The 24,325-nt window shown below is 42.9% G+C and overlaps 1 protein-coding gene across 3 annotated transcripts in view; it reads right to left on the reverse strand.

Annotated features, from left to right (window-relative positions):
* Positions 1-21,373, reverse strand: part of P4HA3 (prolyl 4-hydroxylase subunit alpha 3) — a 70,129-nt gene extending 48,756 nt beyond the window's left edge. For all 3 annotated transcript variants that reach the window (XM_053561289.1, XM_053561288.1, XM_053561290.1), the window contains exons 1-5: positions 21,164-21,373; positions 13,231-13,373; positions 12,142-12,365; positions 4,058-4,207; positions 1,057-1,108 (exon numbers count right to left, since the gene is read on the reverse strand). In XM_053561289.1, the coding sequence (XP_053417264.1) occupies positions 1,057-1,108; positions 4,058-4,207; positions 12,142-12,365; positions 13,231-13,373; positions 21,164-21,363 (769 nt within the window). In that variant the 5' untranslated portion in view covers positions 21,364-21,373. The remainder of the gene's footprint in view (positions 1-1,056; positions 1,109-4,057; positions 4,208-12,141; positions 12,366-13,230; positions 13,374-21,163) is intronic.
* Positions 21,374-24,325: the final 2,952 nt, after the last annotated feature.

The raw sequence follows: 24,325 nt of genomic DNA on the forward strand, positions 1-24,325 counted from the left end.
AAGAGCAATGAAAATATTGCAAAGCTAGAAATGAAACTGGGAATCTCAATTTGCTGTGTTCTGCTTATACACACAATTTAGGTTCTCTGGGAGAGGTAGAGATTTTAAAAGATCCAGCACACAGAAATAAAAGGAAGGTTGGGTTATAATTTTGTTTGTACCCCACTAATTACCCATGTGTTTACAGTCCACACAACTACTTCCTTATCCTACTGTTGGTTAAATGATCAGAAAGGAATAACATTACTAAATGGATTCATTTCAAATTTATGAATAAAGGCAATTGTGAAGTTCTGTATGAAAAACTTTCTATTAGAACAAAATAGTGATTTTGTATCTTATTTTAGAATCTAAATATTTTAGTAAAGGAAAGCCTAGGAAGCCATCTACCACTAAAATTTTAATCACACATATATATGTATATAAAATATTTTAAAGCAAAAATATCTAAACAGAGTTAAGCTAGGAAGCATCTCCTTCCTGTTTACCTTGGTGTTGTCAGCAAGGCACCTCCTAAAGGGAGGTGAAACTGGTCTCTAAGCCATGTGGGTAGGATGGCTGCATAGCAAAGTGAGCTCTGGTTTAAAGGAAAGAATTGATAACACTCTGTGGGCAGCTGAGGTGAAAGATCCCGCTGAGTCGTTCTCCTTCCTGCACACATAGGGCACATTGATTTCATTCATTCCTGGGTCTTCCTCCAAAACCTGGGTCTTTAAGATGTCTTGAAGAAACTGGCTCTCAATCCTGGACTTGTTCCCATTGAAGCAATACTAATATATAACTGGCTGGGAGTGCAGGAGGGAAGGGACAGGCTGGTATCTTCTCAGCATTTCCCAACTAACTTAAAAATTTCCCCCTAATTAAAAAAAAAAAAAAACCCTGATGCATTGATCTGCATGAATGTAAGATTTCATCTAAAATTTGAAATATGTCTTAGATTATGAGAGTAAATAACCACAGATAGCTGTGTTTTCTTTGCAGGAATTAAAGGCCAGGAGCAGAAGGGAGTTCTCCATAAATCAGACTGTGGCTGGATTATCTTTTATCATTACGTACTGTAGAGAAGAAACTCTCGGGAGAGGCTGAGGGCACACGAAACATTTCCTGCCTAGTGAAAAAGAGAAAGAAAGAAAAGGAAAAGCAAGCATTAACCGCACTGAGAATACTTCCTCTGAACAAATCATTAAATACATTGCTTTAAAACCTACAAAATACTCCGAACACAGTAGATAATAAGGTTCACTGAAAGGAGCAGCAGACTGGAAATGCAAAGACTATGTGGTCCTGATTTGTAATCAGGTCTCACCAGTTTCCTCATTTACAGTTGACTTATTACTACCCTTACCAGGGAAGGTAGGGAAATAAAGGAAGACAAACTGTTACAGCGACCTCAAATCTTGACGTGTGCAAAACCACGTAATAGCAGAGTGTTGTTATTTGATTGTAGTTTATTATTAAATTCAACATGGAACTATGAAAACACTTGTAAAAGTAAAATTTGTTTTCCAGATCCTGTTTTTCCTGGAGTCCACAAGGTTAGTTTCAGGGAAGCAAAGGGAAAGGAAGAACTAAAACAGAAACATTCCCCAGTGCACAGGAATGAACGCTGCCCACAGCCCCATTGAGTAGGGACTCAATTAGGTCCAAAGGAGGTGGGACTTTCCAGACGAATCTGGGGAGCGGGACCCCACAGGAGTGGGCTGCAGTCCTCCTCTGAGTACTGCCAGATGATGACTCACTGATAGAAATGTCTTTCTTTCTAAGCATTTTATTTTAGCAAATTAAAAAAAATTCATTTTGAATGAAAAAAGCAACAATAAGGCCATTATGAAACGTATCAGAGATGGAAAAAATTATCCCGCTGAAATCAGGGCACTATAAACACTGAATAATATATAACTTTTACATAGTTATGATCTTTTTTTCTTTTTCACATTTCCACATCCTGATTGTTTCACTCTACATTATTATCGGAGTGTTTTTATAACGTTACACCATCTTAATAGATAGCATTGTAATGGTTGCACTTTATTCCATCCAGGAACTTCCTCACAGAAAACTTAATCGTTCCACTAATACTGGACTTACAGACTGTTTCTAATTAATTAATACCATGAATTATTCTTTTCTGTATTTAGCAAAGGAATATTTAAGTAATCTATGAATATCTTGAATATCAGATATTAACTCAAGGTTATAACTTTCCCAACTCATCACAAGAGGAAGCGCACCAACATACAATTTTATGTATTTTCAAAAGTCTAGAGAGTCTTGGCTCGGTGCCTATAGCTCAGTGGCTAGGGTGCCAGCCACATACACTGGAGCTGGTGGGTTTGAATCCAGCCCAGGCCAGCCAAACAACAATGACAACTACAGTCAAAAAAAAAAAAAAAAAAGAATAGCTGGGCATTTTGTCAGGCACTCTAGTCCCAGCTACTTGGGAGGTTGAGGCAAGAGAATCACTTAAGCCCAAGAGTTGGAGGTTGCTGTGAGCTGTGATGCCACAGCACTCTACCCAGAGTGACATAGTGAGACTCTGTCTCAAAAAAATAAAATAAATAAATAAAGGTAGTTTTCTTTATTAAAACAAAAAGCCTAGAGTCTTGTAATGAAATAAAATCATATTTTATGAAGAACAAAGAATTACTTTTGATATCCCAGCTAAGTTTATTTGGAAATGTGTACACTAAATAACATTAAATGAAAAAAGAAATGTGTAGTATATACGAACAATAGCTTATGTATATTGAATATGTAGCATATATTATTTATGTATTTTGTTAAGGGCTTTGCACATATTAGCTCACTTAATCTTGAGGTGAGCATCATTATTATTCCTCTTTCACAGATGAGAAATTTGAGACCCAGGGAGGTTAAGTAAGTTGCCCAAATTTACACAGAATTTGAACCCCGGCCTGTCTGGCTCCAGAGCTCATGGTTTAAGCACTTCACTAATGTCTCTCATTATTAGCAGTAAGTAAACTTTTTTTAAACTAAAATATATAATGAAAAATATACATATGATTATATTATAATAAAAGGTCTATGGTGGGACATTTACTTCTAATTTACTGGGGGCCAGGGGAAATGTAAATCATCTATAAGTCCAGTCTCCAACCTCTGGGTCACAGATCAGTACCAGTCTGTGGCATTTAGGAACTGGGCTGTGTAGGAGGAGGTGAGCAGTGGGCAGGCAAGTGGGCAGAGCTTCATCCGTATCTACAGCCGCTGACATCACTACCTGAGCTCCGCCTCCTGTCAGATCAACAGTGGCATTAGATTCTATGGGAGCATGAACCCTACAGTAAATGGTGCAAGCGAGAGATGTAAGTTGCTCACTCTTTATGAGAATCTAGTGTCCCCCCACCACACATCCATGAAAAAACTGTCCTCCCTGAAACTATTCTCTCATGTCAAAAAGGTTGTGGACCACTGATCTATAAGACAATGCCTTATGTGTTTTATTACTGAGGCATAAAAAATGTGCTATAAGAGCACAAAGGTGGAGTGAGGAAAATTAAGGAAGACTTCCGAGTGACATTTGAGCTGTGCCTTGCAAGATAAACAGAATTTCACCAGTGGAAGCATGATGGGGAAATAAGTAGACTCTGGTAGAGGGGAAACAAACAAAATAATTGGGCATTGTATTTAAAACTCCATATTTGGCTCAGCAACCATAGCTCAATGGTTAGGGCGCCAGCCACATACACAGCAACCATAGCTCAATGGTTAGGGCTGGTGGGTTTGAACCTGGCCCAGGCCTGCTAAAACAAAAATGACAACTATAATAACGACAACTCAGAAAAATAACCAGGTGTTGTGCCAGGTGCCTGTAGTCCCAGCTACTTGGGAGGCTGAGGCAAGAGAATCGCTTAAGCCCAAGAGTTTGAGGTTGCTATGAGCTGTGACGCCACAGCACTCTGCCAAAGGTGATATAGTGAGACTCTGTCTCAAAAAAAGAAGAACAAAAATGAAAAAATGCTTACAAAATTCTAAAACTGATATAAAACATTATATTCATTGCAATAAAAGCAATGAGCTTCACCTACTGTCTCACCTTGAAATAGGCAAAGGCCAAGTGATCCAAAGCATCTTCTAGACTTGCCTCATCTTCTGTCTTCCACTCTCCATAAGATCCTCGGAAGAGACTGACAGCCTCCTCCAGCCATGGAATGGCATGGTAGTAATCCCCCATGTCATAGGCCACCTGCAGGGGACACAAGTGCCATCACTAAAGCCTTAGCCCACAGGCAGAGAAAAAGAAATGACAATTTAAAGAGTAAGAAAGACTCTGGGACCCAAGGAGGCAAGCTTTAATCTCAAATTCATTTTAATTCAATTTATTAGGCATCTATTATATACAATGCATTGTATTAGGTAGGAGGAGACACAAGCACCCTTGCATTTAAGGAATTTGTAATCTTGAGAAGAGAGACATGACTTTGAGTTAACTATAATATGGGACAGGATGGAATGAGTGCTGGAAGGAAAATGTATACTATGTTGTGGAGGCATAGAGAGGGGAGGAGCCTTTAGAATCCCAGAAGGCTTTAAGGAGGAAGTGGCACCTGAGTTGGGCCTTCCTTGGAGAAGAAAACGATTTCAATGAACAAAAATTGGAAGGAAAAACATTTTAAAATGAGGGAATGGCAGAAACAGAAGCCAAAAGCAAGAATATGTTCAAGCAGTCCACTTTAGTTCAAAAGTGAACTAAAAACAGCAGCATGGGCTAAGCTAACGAGTCTTGAATGGCTTGATTTTAGGAAGATATTTTATTTATTTATTCTACTGGAGGCAGTCGCTCACACCTGTGATCCGAGCACTCTGGGAAGCTGAGGTGAGTGGATTGCTTGAGCTCAGGAGTTCAAGACCAGCCTGAGCAAGAACGAGATCCCATCTCTAAAACTAGCCAGGCATTGTGGCAGGGGTCTGAGGTTGTAGCTACTTGGGAGGCTGAGGCAGGAGGATCACTTGAGCCCAAAAGTTTGAGGTTGCTGTGAACCATTATGCCATAGCACTCTACCAAGGGTGACAAAGAGGGACTCTGAGTATTTACTGAGTATTTACTCTGTATTGGGGTGGCCCTGTCCTTCCAGAGTTTAAATCAAGTGAGAGGAACATGAGTAAACTAATAATTGTAACACAGTGCATTAGATGCCATAATGAAAATAGACACAGGAATGCTATGGAAGCCCAGTGGGCTCATTCTGTATTAAATGCTGGAATGCTGGCAATGTGTCCCAGACATAGCTCCTGTCTCCTAATAGCTTACAGTTAACTGTAAGTCTAGAATACCAGACTTCAGGTGGAATTTCCTGGAAGTCAACATTGCAGACTACACAAGGATTATAAAATCAGAGTTGGAAGGACTCTTGGCAAAATGATCTAATTCAGGTGTAACTTCATAACAGGGAAAAAAACCTAGAAATACTACAACTCTGCAACCTAAATACCAAATTGATTTTAACCCCAGGTCTGCCATTAATCTGCTATTTCTTTTTTTATTGTTGTTGTTTTACTTTGTCGCCCTCGGTAGAGTGCTGTAGCGTCACAGCTCACAGCAACCTCCAGCTCTTGGGCTGAGGCGATTCTCTTGCCTCAGCCTCCCGAGTAGCTGGGACCACAGGCACCCGCCACAGTGCCCAGCTATCTTTTTGTTGCAGTTTGGCCAGAGACAGGTTTGAACATACCACCCTCAGTATATGGGGCCCACCACAGGCACCACCCATGGTATTTCATTTTTATGGGCCTCAATTTATGTATTTGTAAAAAGGTTGAGTTGAAAAATAAATATAAAAAATGACTAAACTTGGCTCCGCACCCGTAGTTCAATGAGTAGGGCGTCAGCCACATACACCAAAGGTGGCAGGTTTGAGCCCGGCCCAGGCATGCTAAACAACAATGACAACTGCAACTCCTCCCCCCACCCCACCCCCCGCAAAAAAAGTGGCCAGGCATTGTGGTGGGTGCCTGTAGTCCCAGCTACTCGGGAGGCTGAGGCAAGAGAATCGCCTAAGCCCAAGAGTTTGAGGTTGCTGTGAGCTGTGACATTACAGCACTCTACAGAGGGTGACATAGTGAGACTCTGTCTCAAAAAAAAAAAAAAATGACTAAACTTGTCCTGCCATGTTAACAATTTATTTACTGAAGATTTCCATGAGTAGCTGGTTTCAATGGCTCATGCTTGTAATCCTACCACTCTGGGAGGCTGAGACAGGAGGATCACTTGAGACCAGGAGTTTGAGACCAGCCTGAGCAAGAGTGAGACCCTGTCTCTAAAAAACATAGAAAAATCAGCAGGCATAATGGCACACGCCTCTAGTCCCTGCTACTTGGGAAGCTGAGGCAGGAGAATCACTTGAGCCTAGGAATTTGAGGTTGCAGTGAGCTGTGAAAACACCACTACATTCTAGTCAAGGTGACAGAGCAAGACTCTGTCTCAGAAAAAAAAAAAAAAGAAGATTTTCATGAGTAACATCAAGATCCAGCAATATAGTACACTGAGATAACTGGAATGCTTCCACACAGAATACTTAGAAATGTTGAATAAAATAGAATAAGTATTTTGCTATATATTTTCAAGAAAAAATGGAAACCATAAACAGAAAAGGACCTAAAAATCTAAACCATGAGCAGATGCTGAAACTGCTAGGATGGGGGTGGGTGTGAGTAACCTCAGTGATTAATTATCTTAGGTTATAACGCCTGAAGGAAGAAGATAAGCCTTCCTTAGACCTCCAAAGACTGGGAATTCAAACTAGGACACCCTTTTGAAACTAGATTCTTTAAAAAAACAAAAAAACTACACCTTAAGGGAAAGGGTAGATCAGAAAAATTTTACCTGCTCCTTTAAGGAAACAAGAAAGTTTGTTTGTTTCTGTCTGGCTTCTGTGTAGAAAACAAAATATCTTCACAAAATGTTCACAATTTTGAGCCTATAGTTCATGAGTTTAGGATATGAATTTACACTATTTGTATGGTCAAGGACCGTCCCCCTGCCAATAAATCAATATAAAAATGGATCTAAGATCAGTGGTATCGCCAAAGTTCCTGGAAAAAGAAAACTCAACACTCTCTTGAAGGATATTCCAGCACCTCTGGCCACACAGATTCTCCAAGAGGGAAAACTGTCTTGTTGAAAAATAAGCTCCCAACCAAACATGATAAACTGTATCAAGAAATAATCTATCATGAGCAAAAGTCAACAGACACAATAGTAAAGTGGTAAAATTAAATAAGAAGTTGAGAAAATAGAAAGGTTGATCTGCTTTAACATAATCCATGGAGGAAACTTTGGTTACATGTTGATAATTATTTGACCCAGCAATATCACTCCCAGGTATCTGTCCAAGAGAGATGAAAATAAATGTCTGCAGAAGGACATTCGTAAGAATGTTGACAGTAGCTTCCCAAACTGGAAACGATACAAGTGTCCATCAACAGGAGACTGGATAAATAAACTGTGGCATATTCATATAGTGGAATACTACTCAGTAATAAAAAGGAATGAACTATTAGTAAATGCAACTGGTGGATTCCACCAGTATAATGGGCTGAGTGAAAGAAACTGGAGTCAGAAGAGTGTATCCTGTATAGTTCCGGACCATGGCTACCTGGGCAAGGGTAGCAAGGAAGGGGTACCGTGGTGTGCAGGGAGGAGGAGGAGAAGTGGAGCTATAAATATATGTAATATGTTTTCTTAAAAATCTGAAACAGGGGCGGCGCCTGTGGCTCAGTGAGCAGGGCGCCGGCCCCATATGCCGAGGGTGGCGGGTTCAAACCCAGCCCCGGCCAAACTGCAACAAAACAATAGCCGGGCGTTGTGGCGGGCGCCTGTAGTCCCAGCTACTCGGGAGGCTGAGGCAGGAGAATTGCCTAAGCCCAGGAGTTGGAGGTTGCTGTGAGCTGTGTGATGCCACGACACTCTACCGAGGGCAATAAAGTGAAACTCTGTCTCTACAAAAAAAAAAAAAAAAAAAATCTGAAACAAATATAGCAAAATCTGAACAATTATAGATATAACTGCTTATTACATTACTTTGTGTACATGAAATTTAAGACTTATTATGTCTCAAAATAAGTAAATAAATAAAGAAGTAAAGATTACCAGTGAGACTTTTAGGAAGTAACTTACTAAATTTCCAACATACAGTTTTAGTTTCAGAAAGGCCTCATTAATGAAACATACGTTAGTACCATTCATCAAATTATTTTAATTGGCTTAAATTTAAATCAACCACAAATGTGATGATTGAGCTCTAATTCCACTCACGATCTCAGAAAAGAGATAACAAACAGTACAGACAGAAACTCAGGGCAACCCACTCTGCATTTATTTGGAAGACTGATCCCAGTGCTTGGTCTCAGGACACGTGAAGCCCACTCTCAGATCCGCTAATGACTACTACAAAAGTCAGAAAAAATATACTTTCCTGCAATATGCATGTTCAAATTAAAAAAGGACTTACTCCATTGTCCATTTTTTTTTTCTTGTTTGTTTTGTTTTTGAGACAGAGTTTTACTATGTTGCCCTTGGTAGAGTGCTGTGGCATCACAGCTCACAGCAACTTCAAACTCTTGGGTTTAAGCGATTCTCTTGCCTCAGACTCCCAAGTAGCTGAGACTACATGCGCCTGGCACAATGTCCAGCTAATTTTTGGTTGTAGTTGTCATTGTTGTTTGGCAGGCCCAGGCTAGATTCGAACCCACAGGTGTATGTGCCTGGCACCTTAGCTGCTGAGCTACAGACACGAGCCATTCCATTTTTTTTTTTTAGAGACAGAGTCTCACTTTTATCACCCTCAGTAGAGTGCTGTGGCGTCACAGCTCACAGCAACCTCCAACTCCTGGGCTTAGGTGATTCTCTTGCCTCAGCCTCCCGAGTAGCTGGGACTACAGGCACCCGCCACAATGCCCAGCTATTTTTTTGTTGCAGTTTGGCCGAGGCTGGGTTCGAACCTGCCACCCTCGGTATATGGGGCCAGCACCCTACCCACTGAGCTACAGGCGCCGCCCTACTCCATTAGTTCTTAAAGCAAAGGCTGGCAAAGGCTAGCAAAGAGTATAAAACAATCCGAAGTGTGATTATAACTTAACAATCACAGTCAATTAAATACCTCATACAGGAAACTCCTAAAGCCTATTTCTTTAAGTCATGGTAAAGTGAATGAAAGGCCTCAGTTTTTGACACTATTTTAATTTATTATTTCTAAATGCTTAGGAAATATATATATATATTTTTGGTAGAGCCAGTCTTACTTTATGGCCCTCGGTAGAGTGCCGTGGCCTCACACAGCTCATAGCAACCTCCAACTCCTGGGCTTAAGCGATTCTCTTGCCTCAGCCTCCCAAGTAGCTGGGACTACAGGCGCCTGCCACAACACCTGGCTATTTTTTGGTTGCAGTTTGGCGGGGGCCGGGTTTGAACCCGCCACCCTCAGTATATGGGGCCGGCGCCTTACCGACTGAGCCACAGGCGCCACCCAATGCTTAGGAAATGTTGCAGGGGGTCCTAGGTTTCCACGATCTTACCTTCACATCCCATCCCTTATCCCTTTCCCCATCTCTGCTCCCTCTTTCCAACCAGGGATTTACTACTGACAGGGTGCTACAGTTAGGGTGACCAAAGGAACATTTTTTTCAGTTTATGTCTATCGTTCTGGTATAAATAATAACATTCCCTTTCACTTTCAAAAATATTCTAAGGATGTGATCACCTCAGCTGTTGTAGACAGAGCATGGAATTTTGAGGGGTCTTTTCTTTGTAAATAGATAAGTGTTATTCAAATGTCTACATAAATACAAGTTGATGTGAAACAGGAAGAGGTTTTCTAAAGGCTTAACATGCATTACACAGAACTTCGTGCCTCCCTATAGTCTGCCTCTGAACTCAGTGGACTGCGGCATCATGGCATCATTATTAGTAGTGTGCCCTCACTAATCATTTTTACCGCACACAGATCTCAGATCTTAGGGTGGTACTTTCCACTTCTCTGGAGATCTCTTAAATTGCTTTCAGTTACAAAAGTCTGCACATACTTTACTCCATCAGAGTTGAGACATCCCTCAATTCTCTTGTTTAAATTGTGGCTGTTTGCAAATAGCATACAAATGAAGAACTTAATGTTAACATACAAAAAACACAATGCAACTTCTGCTGTAGCAGTCCAAGTTCACTTTAATTTTTTTTTTTTTTGAGACAGAGTCTCACTTTGTCAACCTCAGTAGAGTGCTATGGCATCATAGCTCACAGCAAGCTCAAACTCTTGGGCTTAAGCAATTCTCTTGCCTTAGCCTCCAGAGTAGCTGGGACTAAGGCACCCACAACAATGCCTGGATATTTTTAGAGACAAGTCTCACTCTAGCTCAGGCTGGTCTGGAACGGGCTCAGGCAATCCCCCCGCCCCCTAGTCTACCAGAGTTTATAGATTACAGGTGTGAGCCACTGTGCCTAGCCTTTTTTTTTTTTTTTTAATGGAGACAGAGTCTCACTCTGTCACCCTGGGTTGAGTGAAATGGCATCATAGCTCACAACAAACTCAAACACCTGGGCTCAAGTGATCCTTTCGCCTCAGCCTCCCAAGTAGCTGGAACTACAGGTGCCCACCACAACACCCGGCTATAAAATGGTCTTCTCTTATTCTTTCCCATATGTTTTAAATAAAAGAACAAATATACATATGATAAAAGATGTAAATAGTACAAAAAGATCTAAACTAATAAGTAAATATCCTTTACTCCCACAACACAGCAAATCTGCTATCTTCAAACTCCTTAAATAGTCACATGAGTAACTCACAAACTGAAGTCAACCTTGGAGACTCTTTATCTGAAAATAATTTTCAGGGCTTTAGAACTGTGTTGACTGTTCCATACGTTAATTATCTCTGTTACAGACGAAAGTCATGTAGTCTTCTCTTTCTTAAAAAAAGAAAAATCTAAGCCGGGTGCAGTGGCTCAAGCCTGTGATCCTAGCACTGTGGGAGTCTGAGGCAGGTGAATTATTTGAACTCAGGAGTTCAAGACCAGCTCTGAGCAAGAGTGAGACCCTGTCTCTATTAAAAATAGAAAAAATAGCCAAGTGTTGTGGTGGGCACCTGTAATCCCAGCCACTCAGAGGAGGCAGGAGAATCCTTTGAGAACAGGAGTTTGAGGTGGCTGTGAGCTGTGATGACATCATGGCACTCAACCCAGGGCGACAGAGTGAGACGCTGTCTCAAAGAAAAAATAAAATTAAAAAGCAACAGGTACATGCTGCTCAGAGACAGCAAAGTCCAGGCAACATTTTAGACTCCATTGGATCTAGATGTGCTCTAGAGAGAGTCCTGGGTATCATCCAGAAACATTGGCAGCCTGCTGTCCAGCTGAGTCCTTCCTGAATGCCTCGGATCCTCCCAGCCAGCTGCACATCCTTTGGGAAAAGAGTAACTCGGCCAGCATGTGAGGGGACAAGATGGGCATCTGCAAAAAGATGAATGAGAAATGCTTCTGCCAACTCTTGTGGGGCCAGTGGGGCCTGAGCTTGCCAACTGAAGTCCTCACCCTGGAGTGAAGCACAGGGGCCATGCTAACTAACCACTGTATTGTTCCAATTTTAGGACAGGTAAAAGTGCTGCCAAAGTGAGCACAGATTTGGAGTTAAAAAACTGGGTTCAAAATGTAACTATGCTGCTTAAAATTGAATAATCTTAGACAAGTTATTTATCCTCTGAACCTTGGTTTCTTCCTCTGAAAATGGGAATAATATCAAATCTCCAAATTTATGGTATTAGAAACATGTACAAGTGATCAGTACATAATTATTTCACCCATAAGAAACCAAAGCCAAGGGCTCAGCGCCTGTGGCTCAAGCGGCTAAGATGCTAGCCACATACACCTGAGCTGGTGGGTTCAAATCCAGCCCAGGCCCACCAAACAACAATGACGGCTGCAACCAAAAAACAGCTGGGCATTGTGGTGGGCACCTCAAGTCCCAGCTACTTGGGAGGCAGAGGCAGGAGACTCGCTTGAGCCCAGGAGTTGGAGGTTGCTATGAGCGGTGATGCCACAGCACTCTATCCAGGGTCACAGCTTGAGGCTCTGTCTCCAAAAAAAAAAAGAAACCAGAGCCAAGCAATCGGTCCCCTCTCTGAGCATCATTACCTTGCCAACTTGGAAGCAGTCGTCTGCTGTGAGGGAGAAGAGCTGTCTGGGACTGTACAGGTCAGTGACAGCAGAGCCAGTGACTCTCTGAAAGACACCTCGGGCCAGGCCCTTCACATTGAGCATGTACACGTCCTGCAGCCGCATCAGGGCCCGCGCTGCTCCTTCGAGGTCCTCAAAGGCTGGAAGGTCTTGCTCCACCTTCTCATAACCATCCTTTAGGGCTATAAAAGTAGTAGAAACACCAATCCACCATTCAAAAAACAGATTGTAGGAGGGAAGGAGATTGGTTGTGCCCGTAAGGGTATACAGCAAATCCCCTGGGTGAAGGGCTCAACCACAACTTGGACTTTGCCTGACAAATGGAAACAATGTAACCTAATCGTTTGTACCTTCATATTAATCTGAAATTTAAAAGAATAATGAAATAAAAAGAGAATTTTATGTGGCAAAAACCAGTTTGTAAGCATGTGATGATGCAAGGCATGACCACCTGTTCAAATACTTCATGAGCTAATGTTTTAATTGTCTTTGTGTTCCCAGCAGCAAGCACAGTTCCTGACACCCTTGAATGCTTAATGCAATTTTCTGAGTGAGGAACATTCAGAATGAGTGAATGAAGAGTAAAAAACAAGGCACACACCTTCATCACATTGTCCTATCCTATGAGTCTCCAGAAATCTCACCCTGTATGGTTCCCTAAAGTCAACGACCTTCTTAAACCACAAAGTGGAATAAAGTAGGAAAGTGATCTTGCTGCCGATCACACTGCAGTGACAACTTAATAAAAGAGAAACCACTGGAGGATCATTATTTTCAACACATACATTAAATGGGATGATACATCCTGTACTTCTTCACAGGACTGTTGTGAAGATCAAAAGAGATGATGGATATGAAAGTGCTTCCTAATGTATAATCATATAAACCTATTAGCAAGTGACCTTATTCTTTGTACTAGCTAGAGATAAGGAGATCAGTTAATACCCACTCCATTACCCCTCCTCACATCCATCAGAATCTTTCTCCTTACCACTGAGTCAGGAGATAGAATCTTCTCTCCTACCCTCCAGCCCTCCTCCTCGTTACCTCGAATGTTCTCACTGGCCTCCAGACTATGTACAATATTCCTCCAGTCAGACTGCAGGCGTTTGATGAGAGTAAATGCAAGCAGAGGGTTAGCCACAGGGGTTGTTGACTCCTCATGCAAAGAAAGTACCTTGTCATAGAATCTGAAAGAGAAGAGTGGAATGATCTTGATCTTACCTCCTGTCACAACCGCCACACCTAAGGAAGGCTGGCCCAGCCTGTACATATTCTGCTTAGCCAAAACTGGAATGCTGAATCTCTTGAACCTCTTGAGACTCATGTAATAGACTAATCAAAAATCCATGCAAGAATATGAAAACCACAAATACAACAAAAGTATGTCCATGCATTTGTTCTTTGAATGAGTCAGCCTACACCAGTCAATTCCTGGATATCAGGCGCCATGCTAGATGCCAGAGTTACAAAGGCAAGACAGGGTCCAGCTCTTAAAGAGTTCACAAACAAGAAAGTATTTTTCTTCCATCATCACTCTGAACTCATACTCAGTACCTGGCAGAAACTTAAAAATACTCTTATTTTTTTGCGACAGAGTCTCACTCTGTGCCCTGGGTAGAGTGCCGTGGCATCATCATAGCTCACAGCAACGTCAGACTCCTGGGCTTGAACAATGCTCTTGCCTCAGCCTCCCGAGTAGCTGGGACTACAGGTGCCCACCACAATGCCCAGGTAGTTTTTCTATTTATAGTAGAGCTGGGATCTATTTATAGTAGAGTGGGATCTCATTCTTGTTCAGGCTGGTCTTAAACTCCTGAGCCTTGGTCTCCCAGAGTACTATGATTACAGGGATGAGCCACCATATCTGGCCCCAAAACACTGTTGAATTAATTATGACACTTGTGATGTGTGCTCTGAGAGAAGAGGGCATGTAGGCAGGGCACCTGACTCAGCAGAGTTAGAAGAGGGAAGGAAAGACTTTCTGGAAGAGGTAGCACTTGATCTGAGCCTACTTACTGAGCTCTTACCATGTCCTAAGCATCCTCCCGAGTGATTTAAACATGTCTCTTTTATCCTCCAAAGACCCATAGGATAGATTTTATTTTTCCATTTTACAAGAGAGCAAACTGAAACAAGCTCACACCGTCAGTAAACGGCAAAGCCACACTACTCAACCCAAGTCTGCCTGACCACGAAGCCTAGTTCTGAGCTGTTTCCCAGGGAGTTAGAACAAAGATGGGAAAAGAGGGATTATTAGCACAGAGGCTTGACATATATTTGTTCATTCAATAAGTCAATCTACACCAGTTGCTTGCTAAATGTCAGGCTCAGTGCTGGGAACTGGGATACAAAGGCAAGACAGGGTCCAACACTCAAGATCTTATGGACAAGAAAAGAACTTTTTTTCTCATCACTCTGTACTTAATACATAATCCAATACATATTTCTATGAAAGAAAGAACGAACTATACTCTCTAGAAGGTAGGGACAAAGTTTTGAATAAGGCAATAACTTTGGTTTCAAGGACCCACCGTCTAGTGGGTAAGAAAGACAAATATTATGCAATTACATCACAGATGCGACAGCACACTTGGGAACAAGGCCTGGGGAGAAGCAAAGAGGAGGTGATTAGTTTGGTCAGAGTAGGGCAGGGACGGCTTAGGTGAAAGTGGCATGACTTGTTCCCATATGCAGTATAAATCTGCGTGAGGTGGGGAGGAAGATTCAGAAGTGGAAGTGACTAGAGATAGAAAAGCTGGTGAGGACGCTGGTCCAAAACTGCAAGCAAGCGGCAAGGCGAGTCTGGACCATACAGTGACAGTGGGGCACATGCCAGGATGTATTCAAGGGACACGTTTAGGAAGGAGACAATACAGAAAGTGCTGATGACAGTAATGGGAATAAAGAGATGGAGTTGTCCAGTACACTTCCAACCTATCCAGCTGGGCAACAATCACAGAAAGGGGCCAGAAATGGTGGAGCTTAAAGTGATCATCTTTCTAGTTAATTTCTCTTCTCCCCAGATGTCCAAGAATGCTTATATAGGCGAAAGATGCTGTTTCCTTTCTCCGTGTACTATGGCTATTCCATTTCTAACAAACTGATGGAATTTATATTACTGAAATTTGTAATCTATAATAAAGAGTACTAGTCCTGCTTTGTAAGATTATTTTCCTCTTGTTTTGAAATTATTGATTTTGAAAAGTTTTTTTAAAAGACTTCATGCATAGTGAAAAGAAAATACGAGTGTGTACAAGAGCACATGGGACTACAAGTCCTTTAGCAAGAGTGAGGAGTTTCTCTGTAAGCAGAAAGGGATGAAAGTGAAAAATAGAGAAAGTGGCTGGGTGGAGGATTTCAGGCCCTGGGAGCAGAATCTGATCTGAGGATTTCTAAAGAATGGGGCCCTCAATTCTGAAATGGAACTTGAAATTGAAGACGACTTGCCTCCCAGCTTCCAAGGAGCCAAATGTTCAATTCAACAGAGACTAAGGAATAAGAATGAGGGCCCCAGGGAGGAAATAAGAGGCCTGTCAAGTCCCAGGGTGTCTCTGATCCCAAAGACAGGGCTGTTTGTGAGCTGCAACTTTAGGGATTTGAAACTAAACCAGCCTTCAGGGTGTGGGATCTTTCTTACTACCCATTATTTCCTGCTTCAGCTCCATATGGAACTACTTAGTGAAAGATATTCCACCGCTAGATGAAAAAACTTACATGCAGAGACTTGGGCTTAAGTCCAGCTTGAAGAGTAAGAGTCCAGGAACAATTGAGGGTGAGAGGGCAGGGACTTTTATAAAACAGTTGGAAAGGATGGAGCTGGGAGGAGACCTGAGACTGATTCAGACCCAGTCTCTAACCATGCGTCAGTGTCTGCCTCTGTAAAATGAAAGAACAGGTCTCATCTAGCTTTCTATGGATACTTTTAGCATGCACATTCTATTATTCTTCCCATCACCTTTTCCACAACTGAATAAATAGATTCCTCATTAGCTTGACAACTAATGTTTGACAGACATCAGAGGAAACTGAGATACGAAGGGAAAGAGGTAAGCCAGAAAGGTGAATGTTTGCCCCAAGTCACCCACAAAATACAAAATACTGTGTTTCTTTGTTCTCTTTGCACCCCACTTTGCATTCCGCAGTTGTTTGTTCAGGCTAGGGGTTTGATCTCTACTGTGACACATCTATTCAATCCAGTGTTCAGATATGCCATTTTTCTGCCACACGGAGAAAAAAGAAAAAAAAAATCTTTCTACTGATAACTGAGGTCGGTTTAGAATCTAAAAGTTGGCTCTCTGCCCAGCCTCTGCACAAATAGCTGGTTTCTAGAGACTGAGATACTGGAGGCTGAATTCAAACCTCAGGGTTTCCTAAGTGGCTTTTTGCTTTAACAAATGTTGCTGAGAGTGGAAAATCAGATTCTTTCCTTCAAGACTCTACACATAAAATATGCAACACAATCCTTGCATTAAGCATAGTCTGGGCAGGTTATCCAACCACAATACATGGGCTGTTTCAATCCAGTATGTTTCGCCTTTGGAATTCAGAAATGGCTTTGTCTCAGTTCTGAGACATTCTAAATGCTTAATTCTTTTTTTTTTTCTCTTTTTTCTGCTGACATCCAGCACTTTATTAGTGAGACAACTCATTAAATGCTTAATTCTTAGCGCAGAAATAACTGCTGCTTATGTTACTCTTTTACTCTTGGTGGTGTTTTACACGGCAACTACAATAAAACCAGGGGTTAACTACATGTATATACATATATATGTACCATATTAGTATATATCTATATATACCGTAAATAGCATACTTTTTTTTAACTTGGGGTGGGAGTAGTTTCAACATCAAAACATATTTGGTTTTCCTATTTAGAAATTTAAAGAAGAATATCAACTAACAGCCTTAGAAATAACATCTCAAGCTACATAAAATCACCAGATTGGGAGTATGTATAAATGAGCAGAAACTGCCAAAATTCTTGTTTTAAAAAGCACACATTTCACTAGTGACTAGAGAACAGAATGATGGTCTTCAAAATATCAAACTAAACTACAAATTAACTGTTTATCAGTCATCTGAGAAAAGAATATGGCATTTTCTGATTCTTTTTATCTGAATTCTCATAATCCTAGTTAATACCTATGGCTAAAAGTGGAGTCTAGTCCCATTAGCCAGTATTAAAACACACAGTAACCATAAAGAGTTAACATTTATTGAGCAATTACTACATTCCAAGCATGATGATAAACACTTTTATGTGGTACTTGAGCCTTCTAACAACCCTATGAGAGTAGGTACTATTTTTATCATAATTTTACAGATTACGAAACTAAACTTAAAGAAGCAAAGAAACTTGCCCAAGGTCAGAGCCAAGGATTTAAATAGAGGTCTGCTAAACTTCTGAATCCAGACTCTTAATCACTATGTACTCTGACTGCTAATAAAACCTTGTGTAGGTAGGGGCTGGGTCTGCAGGGAAGAGACATCATAACATAATGGGAAAAAAGTTGGATAAACAATCAAATCAACTGTATCCTAGCCCTGGATTTGCAACTGGGTTTGCAAATCCTAGGCCTGGATTTGGATAAGCCAAGATGTTAGTTTTCTCATGTTTAAATGATTTGTCATTTGTTAAGAGTGTAACACAAACATATTTCGAAGTATCGTGTATGAGAGAAAATCAAAGGAGATAAGGTTTCTATAAGACCACTCGCTGTGTGAAAGCTGTGACAATGACAGTGGTGAAAGAGACCAGCATAGAGAGGGGAGGAGGGCTGGCCAGCTGCTTTGGCCAGAGTCTTCCAACGCTCTTTTCTAAGCCTGTTTTCTGAAAGATTGGCACCGGGATTCCGACTCCCCATCTCCATCTGAGCCACCCCAGAAGGAGACTAGTGGCATGAGAACACGCACATGCATAGCAAGGAGCACGCTGGTTCTGAAATCAAAGTTCATTTCTTTTCTTTCCTTTTTTTTTTTTAGAGACAGAGTCTCATTTTATTGCCCTCAGTAGATTGCCGTGGCATCAGAGCTCACAGCAACCTCCAACTCCTGGGCTTAGGCGATTCTCTTGCCTCAGCCTCCTGAGTAGTTGGGACTACAGGCACCTGCCACAATGTCCGGCTATTTTTTAATTGCAGTTTGGCTGGGGCCGGGTTCAAACCCGCCACCCTCGGTATATGGGGCCAGCACCCTACCCACTGAGCCACATTCATTTTTTTTTTTTTTTTTTTTTTGTAGAGACAGAGTCTCACTTTACCACCTTCGGTAGAGTGCCATGATGTCACAGGACTCACAGCAACCTCTAGCTCTTGGGCTTCCGTGATTCTCCTGCCTCAGCCTCCCGAGCAGCTGGGACTACAGGTGCCCACCACAACGCCCGGCTATTTTTTGGTTGCAGTTCAGCCGGGGCTGGGTTTGAACCTGCCACCCTCGGTATATGGGGGCCCTACTCACTGAGCCACAGGCACCACCCGCCACATTCATTTCTATCAGTGAACTTGGACTCCAATGAATCTGGACTAAGAACCAAACTAAAATATTTTTCTCTATTGACAGGGACTCATAAAACACTACACAATTATGCTGCTCCTAAGAATGACAATAATTACTAAAATTTATCAAGGCCAGGTGTGGTGGCTCATGCCTGTAATCCTAGCACTCTGGGAGGCTGAGGCAGATGGATTGAGCTCGGGAGTTTGAGACCAGCCTGAGCAAGAGCAAGACCCCATCTCTACTAAAAATGAAAAAACTAGCTGGGCCTTGTGGTGAGTGTCCAGTTCTAGGCACTCGGGAGACTGAGGCAAGAGGATCACTTGAGCCTAAGAGTTTGAGGTTGCTGTGAGCTGTGACTCCACAGCACTCTACCTGGGGCAACAAAGTGAGACTCTATCTCAAAGGAAAATAAAAAGATCTCTCATACACACCTCTGCACACAAACTGATTCTCTTCTGCATGGACTCAAGTCATAGGGTCCCAAACACCTTCTTCCCGTGTCACCTCAAAATCAATATTACTATTGCACACACTCGAAGTTTTATAAGTGGTGCTATCTCAGCTCAGCAAGAGGGTCACATAATATAAGTACAATATTAATATTCTCCAAACAGTTACATGGTCACAAGCACTGGTTCTCAGTTGTGGGCTTCTCCATGTCTCAAGCTGAGAAGGCACAACACATGTTTATACGCACAGTATCACAGAATCACTCATCTTTCATAGTTGACGATGACAAAGTCAATACCCGATTACAGGGCCCCAACATCCTAAGTCTTGCAATACTTTATCCCACTGTGTGCAACACCATGGTTTATTGATTGTGGACATAAAGTTCGTGTGCAATTTAAAATAGTTCAACACAGTAAACTGCACATGAACTTTATGGACACCCTGTATAAAAAATCAATATTGGTGAGCATCTGCTGTGTGTGCAGCACTCAATATCTTATAGCATCAAGTATGGCTTTGTCTTTATTTATTTATTTATTTTTTGTAACAGCGCCTGCTCTGTTGCGCAGGCTGGAGTGCCATGTGGTCTTAGCCTAGCTCATAGCAACCTCAAATTCCTGGGCTAAGGCAATCCTCCTGCCTCAGCCTCCCCTGTAGCTGGAACTACAGAAATGCACCACCACACCCAGTTAATTTGCCTATTTTTAATAGAGACGGGGTCTTGCTTTGCTTAGGCTGGTCTCAAACTCCTGTGCTGAAGCTATCCTCCAGCTTCAACCTCACTCTTGTGAGCCACTGTGCCTGGCCTGGCCTGAATTACTGGATTATCACAGTGATTTATTTCTTTTTTTTCTTTCCTTCCTTCCCTTTCTCTCTCTCTCTTTATCTCTATCTCTCTCTCTTCCTTTCTCTCTTCTCTTCCTTTCTTCTTTCTTTAGACAGAGTCTCACTTTGACGCCCTTGGTAGAGTGCCATGGAGCATGGTATCAAAGCTCACAGCAACCTTAAACTCTTGGGCTCAAGGGATCCTCTTTGCTCAGTCTTCCAAGTAGCTGGGACTACAGGCACCTGCCACAATGCCCAGCTATTTTTAGAGACAGGGTCTTGCTCTTGCTAAGTAAGGCTGGTCTCAAACTCCTGAGCTCAGGCAATTACAAGCGTGAGCCCATGCACCTGGCTCCACAGTGCTTTCTTGATCTCAAATACTTTCACACACATACAGCATCTCAGTTATTACTTATTTAGTAGTTGGAGAGCGTTTACATGTGTTAAACAAAGAAGGTAATGGACATCTCTGATTATCAGTCATAATGCTACAGACCCAGATTACTCCAGAGCAGAGTTGGGTCTTGGTTACCATTTTATCCTGGTGGTAGCACCACTGTCTGGCTCATGGTAGGTAGTCAAATATATGTGTTGACAGTGACCTGTCCAATTACTCAGCACTATTCACATGCAGAGCACAACATCCACAGTGTTATTTGCATCCTGTCTCAGTGACGTGTAAATGTCATACACTGTCGCAGATTGTTACCTGACTCCTCAAATAAACCTCAGTTTGCTGTGTCACATGGTGTTTCACAGCACCTGCTCAAAAGGTGGCTACAGCCCATCTCACCCTCCCTGTGACACAGAGCACTTTGTGAGGTCCTACCGGCCCTAGAATCACCCCACCACACTTTCCCACAGTTTGTCGACTTTGCTGTGTGACACTAATCTGGTGTGCTATGTGCATGTGACTTGAATCTGAGACCTCACACATTGTGACACAGCTTTCCTCAACACCCCATGCCTCCTGTCTCAGGGTCCCACACGGGGTGACAATGGATTGGGGGGAGAGGGGTCACTCAGGGCCTTAGAGTCATTCCCCACCTTATATCACACTGTCCTGGTCTCACGGTGTGACACAGGTTCTGAAGTCCCCCCGTAGCATGACAGTGAGTCTGGGATCACGCTCGGCTTCAGATGACCCCTTGCCCAGTGTCTCCTGCTCAGGCTCCTCTGTGGCTCCCACCCTCGCAGCCCTCACCTGGTCAGGTCCCGCAGCCGCGCTTCCTCCCCGCGCAGGTAGCGGCGCAGCAGCCCCAGCAGCCGGCGCTCGGGCGCCAGGGCGCGCGCCACGCTGGTCAACGCGGAGAACGTGTCGCCCCGCGCCGCGGCCCCTGCGGGGTCCCCTATCCGAAGCGCCAGCACCGCCAGCAGCGCCGCCAGCAGCGCCTCAGGACCCATCGCCCGGCCCGCCCGCCCGCCCGCCCGCCGCCCGCGCCCCGCCTCGGCCCCCGCCCCCGGCTGCTGCGGGGCTCCGCGGCCTCCCCTCGCTCTGGCGTCTCCCGCCCCTGAGCTCCTCCGGAGGCGTGGGGGGTGCCCGCAACCTCAGCGCCCGCCGCCCGGGGAAGGTGTTTCCACTGTGACCGTCACACTGCGGGACACTGAGGCAGGGGGTGGGGTGAGTGGTGAACGTACTGATCCCCGGCGTGTGACGCTATCCCCCAAAGGCTGACCTTCACCCTCCCCAGACCCTGGAGCGGGATTACACAGACACTCCGGGATCCTTGGGGAAAGCCGGGAGAGTCAGTTACGCGGTCTGGGGAAGAGCTGCGCGGGCAGAGGCGAGGAATATGCCCAGCAGTTTGCCGGACAAGTAGGACTTGGGAGGTGAGGCCTGGGAGGGGCGCCAGGATCAGGGCAGGACAATTCCAGGACGCAGAGAACCTAAAACTCCTGCCTCGACCTACCACAGTCTAGGATTACAGGCGTGTGAACCGGGGCGCAGGGCCTTCTAGGTTTTCTTTTTCTAGGCCTTTCTTTCTGTATCTTTTCTTTTCTTTCTTTTTTTTGCGACAGAGTCTCAAGCTGTCTCCAGGGTAGAGCGGTATGGCATCATAGCTCACAGCAAACTCCAACTCGGGCTCAAGCGATCTTCCTGCTTCAGTTTTTCTATTTTTAGTAGAGATGGGGGTCTCGCTTTTGCTCAGGCTGGTCTCCAACTTGGGAGTTCAGGCAATCCACTCGCCTCAGCCTCCCAGAGTGCTAGGATTACAGGCATGAGACATAGAAGCCCGGCCAAGATTTTCTTATTCTAGGCATTTCATATAGATGGTTTCCCTTTTTGATACTATTATAAGTGGAATTGTTTTCTTAATTTATTTTCAGATTGTTCATTACAAGTGTATGGAAGTGAAATTAATTTTTGTATATTCCGCTTGTACCCTGCAACCTTGTTGAACTTGTTTGTTAGGTCAGTAGTGTTTTTTGTGGGTTCCTTATGATTTTACATAGGGATGATCATAACATCTGCAAATGTTTACTTTTCCATTCCAAAATGGATGCTTTTTATTTTTTATTATTAATTTATTTGTTTAACCTACTTGACTTGGCTAGAACCTCCAGATAATATTGAATAGAAATGACAAAAGAAGACATCCTGGTCTTATTCCAGATCTAGAGGGGGAAGCTTTCAGTCTGATATTAGCTGAACGTTTTTTGTCAATGTCTTAATCAGATTGAGGAAGTTCCTGCCTTTTCCTACTTTGCTGAGTGTTTTTAACCTGTAGAATCCATTTTTATGCATCTACTAAGATGATCATATTGTTTTTGACTCTTAGTTTCTTAACATGGTCTATTATATTGATTGATTTTAATACATTGAACTAATTTACATTCCTGGGATAAATATTGCTTGGTCATCATGTATAATCTTGTTCAGAAGTTGGCTGGATTTGGTTTGCTGATATTTTGTTGAGTATTTTTGCTTCTATATTCATAAGAGATGTTGGTCTGTTGTTTTCTTGTATTATCTTTACCTGGTTTTCACATCAGAATCACATTGATCTCAGAATCACTTGAGAAGTCTCTCCTCCTTTTCTATATTTGGGAAGAATTTGTTAAGGATTAGAGTTAATTTGTCTTTAAAATTTGGAAGAAGTCACCCTTAAGCCATTAAAGGTTGGTTTTTTTCTTTGTGGAAAGTTTTTTGATTATTGATCCAATTTCTTAGCAAATCTTTTAGAGCAAGTCTGATGGCAATGAATTCTTTTCATTTTCTTTCATCTGAAAATGTCTCTAACTTTTTCTTCAAGTATGTTTTTACTGGATATAGAATTCTGGGTTGACAGTTCTTTTAGCACTTTAAAAATGTGCTGGTCTTAGCTCAGTGCCTGTAGCTGTGGCTAGGGCATCAGCCACATACACCAAAAGTGGCAGGTTCGAGCACAGGCTTGGCTTGCCAAATAACAATGACAACTGCAACCAAAAAATAGCTGGGCGTTGTGGCGGGCACCTGTAGTCCCAGTTACTTGGGAGGCTGAGGCAAGAGAATCACTTAAGCCCAGGAGCTGAAGGTTGCGGGCGGCGCCTATGGATCAGTGGGTAGGGCTCAAGCCCCATATGCCAAGGGTGGTGAGTTCGAACCCAGCCCCAGCCAAACTGCAACAAAAAAATAACAGGTGTTGTGGTGGGCGCCTGTAGTTCCAGCTACTCCAGAAGCTGAGGCAAGAGAATCGCCTAAGCCCAGGAGTTGGAGGTTGCTGTGAGCCATGTGACCCCATGGCACTCTACCAGGGCAATAAAGTGGGACTCTGTCTCTACAAAAAAAAAAAAAGAACTGGAGGTTGCTGTGAGCTATGATACTGTGGAACTCTACCAAGGGTGACATAGTGAAACTCTTTCTCAAAAAATAAAAAAAAAAATTGCAGCTCTGCATGGTTTCTGATGAGAAATCCACAGTTAATTGAATCATGGTTTTCCTATAAGTCATTGTCATTTTTCTCTGACTGGTTTCAAGATTTCTTTTTTACTTGTCTTTATTTTTCAGCAGTTTGAGTATGATGTAAATAGGTATGGATTTCTTTAGATTTATCCTGTCTGGGCATCACTGAACGTCTTGATTTTGTAGATTTATGTTTGAAAAGATGTAAGAGGCAGTGCTCAGAGACAAGACCCAAAAGGAACAGAGAAGTCTAGGTCAGATTTATTGAAAGGGAATAGCAACCTGCCTGGGCAGTGCTAAAATGATGTCTGTGGGGGTGGAGGGCAGTTAGAGACCCCTTTTAAATTGGGCCTAGGGGGTGGGCAAATTCCACAGCTTGCCTGGAGGGCTTTGGTGAGTTCCTGTCCTTTGGCACTAACTTTGGGGGTGGGGCTAACTAGGACCTTTGTTTTGTCTTAGGAGTAGAGCAGTTGTGGGGAGGGT

Source organism: Nycticebus coucang, chromosome 14, assembly GCF_027406575.1.
Source record: "Nycticebus coucang isolate mNycCou1 chromosome 14, mNycCou1.pri, whole genome shotgun sequence".
Lineage (NCBI taxonomy): Eukaryota > Metazoa > Chordata > Mammalia > Primates > Lorisidae > Nycticebus > Nycticebus coucang.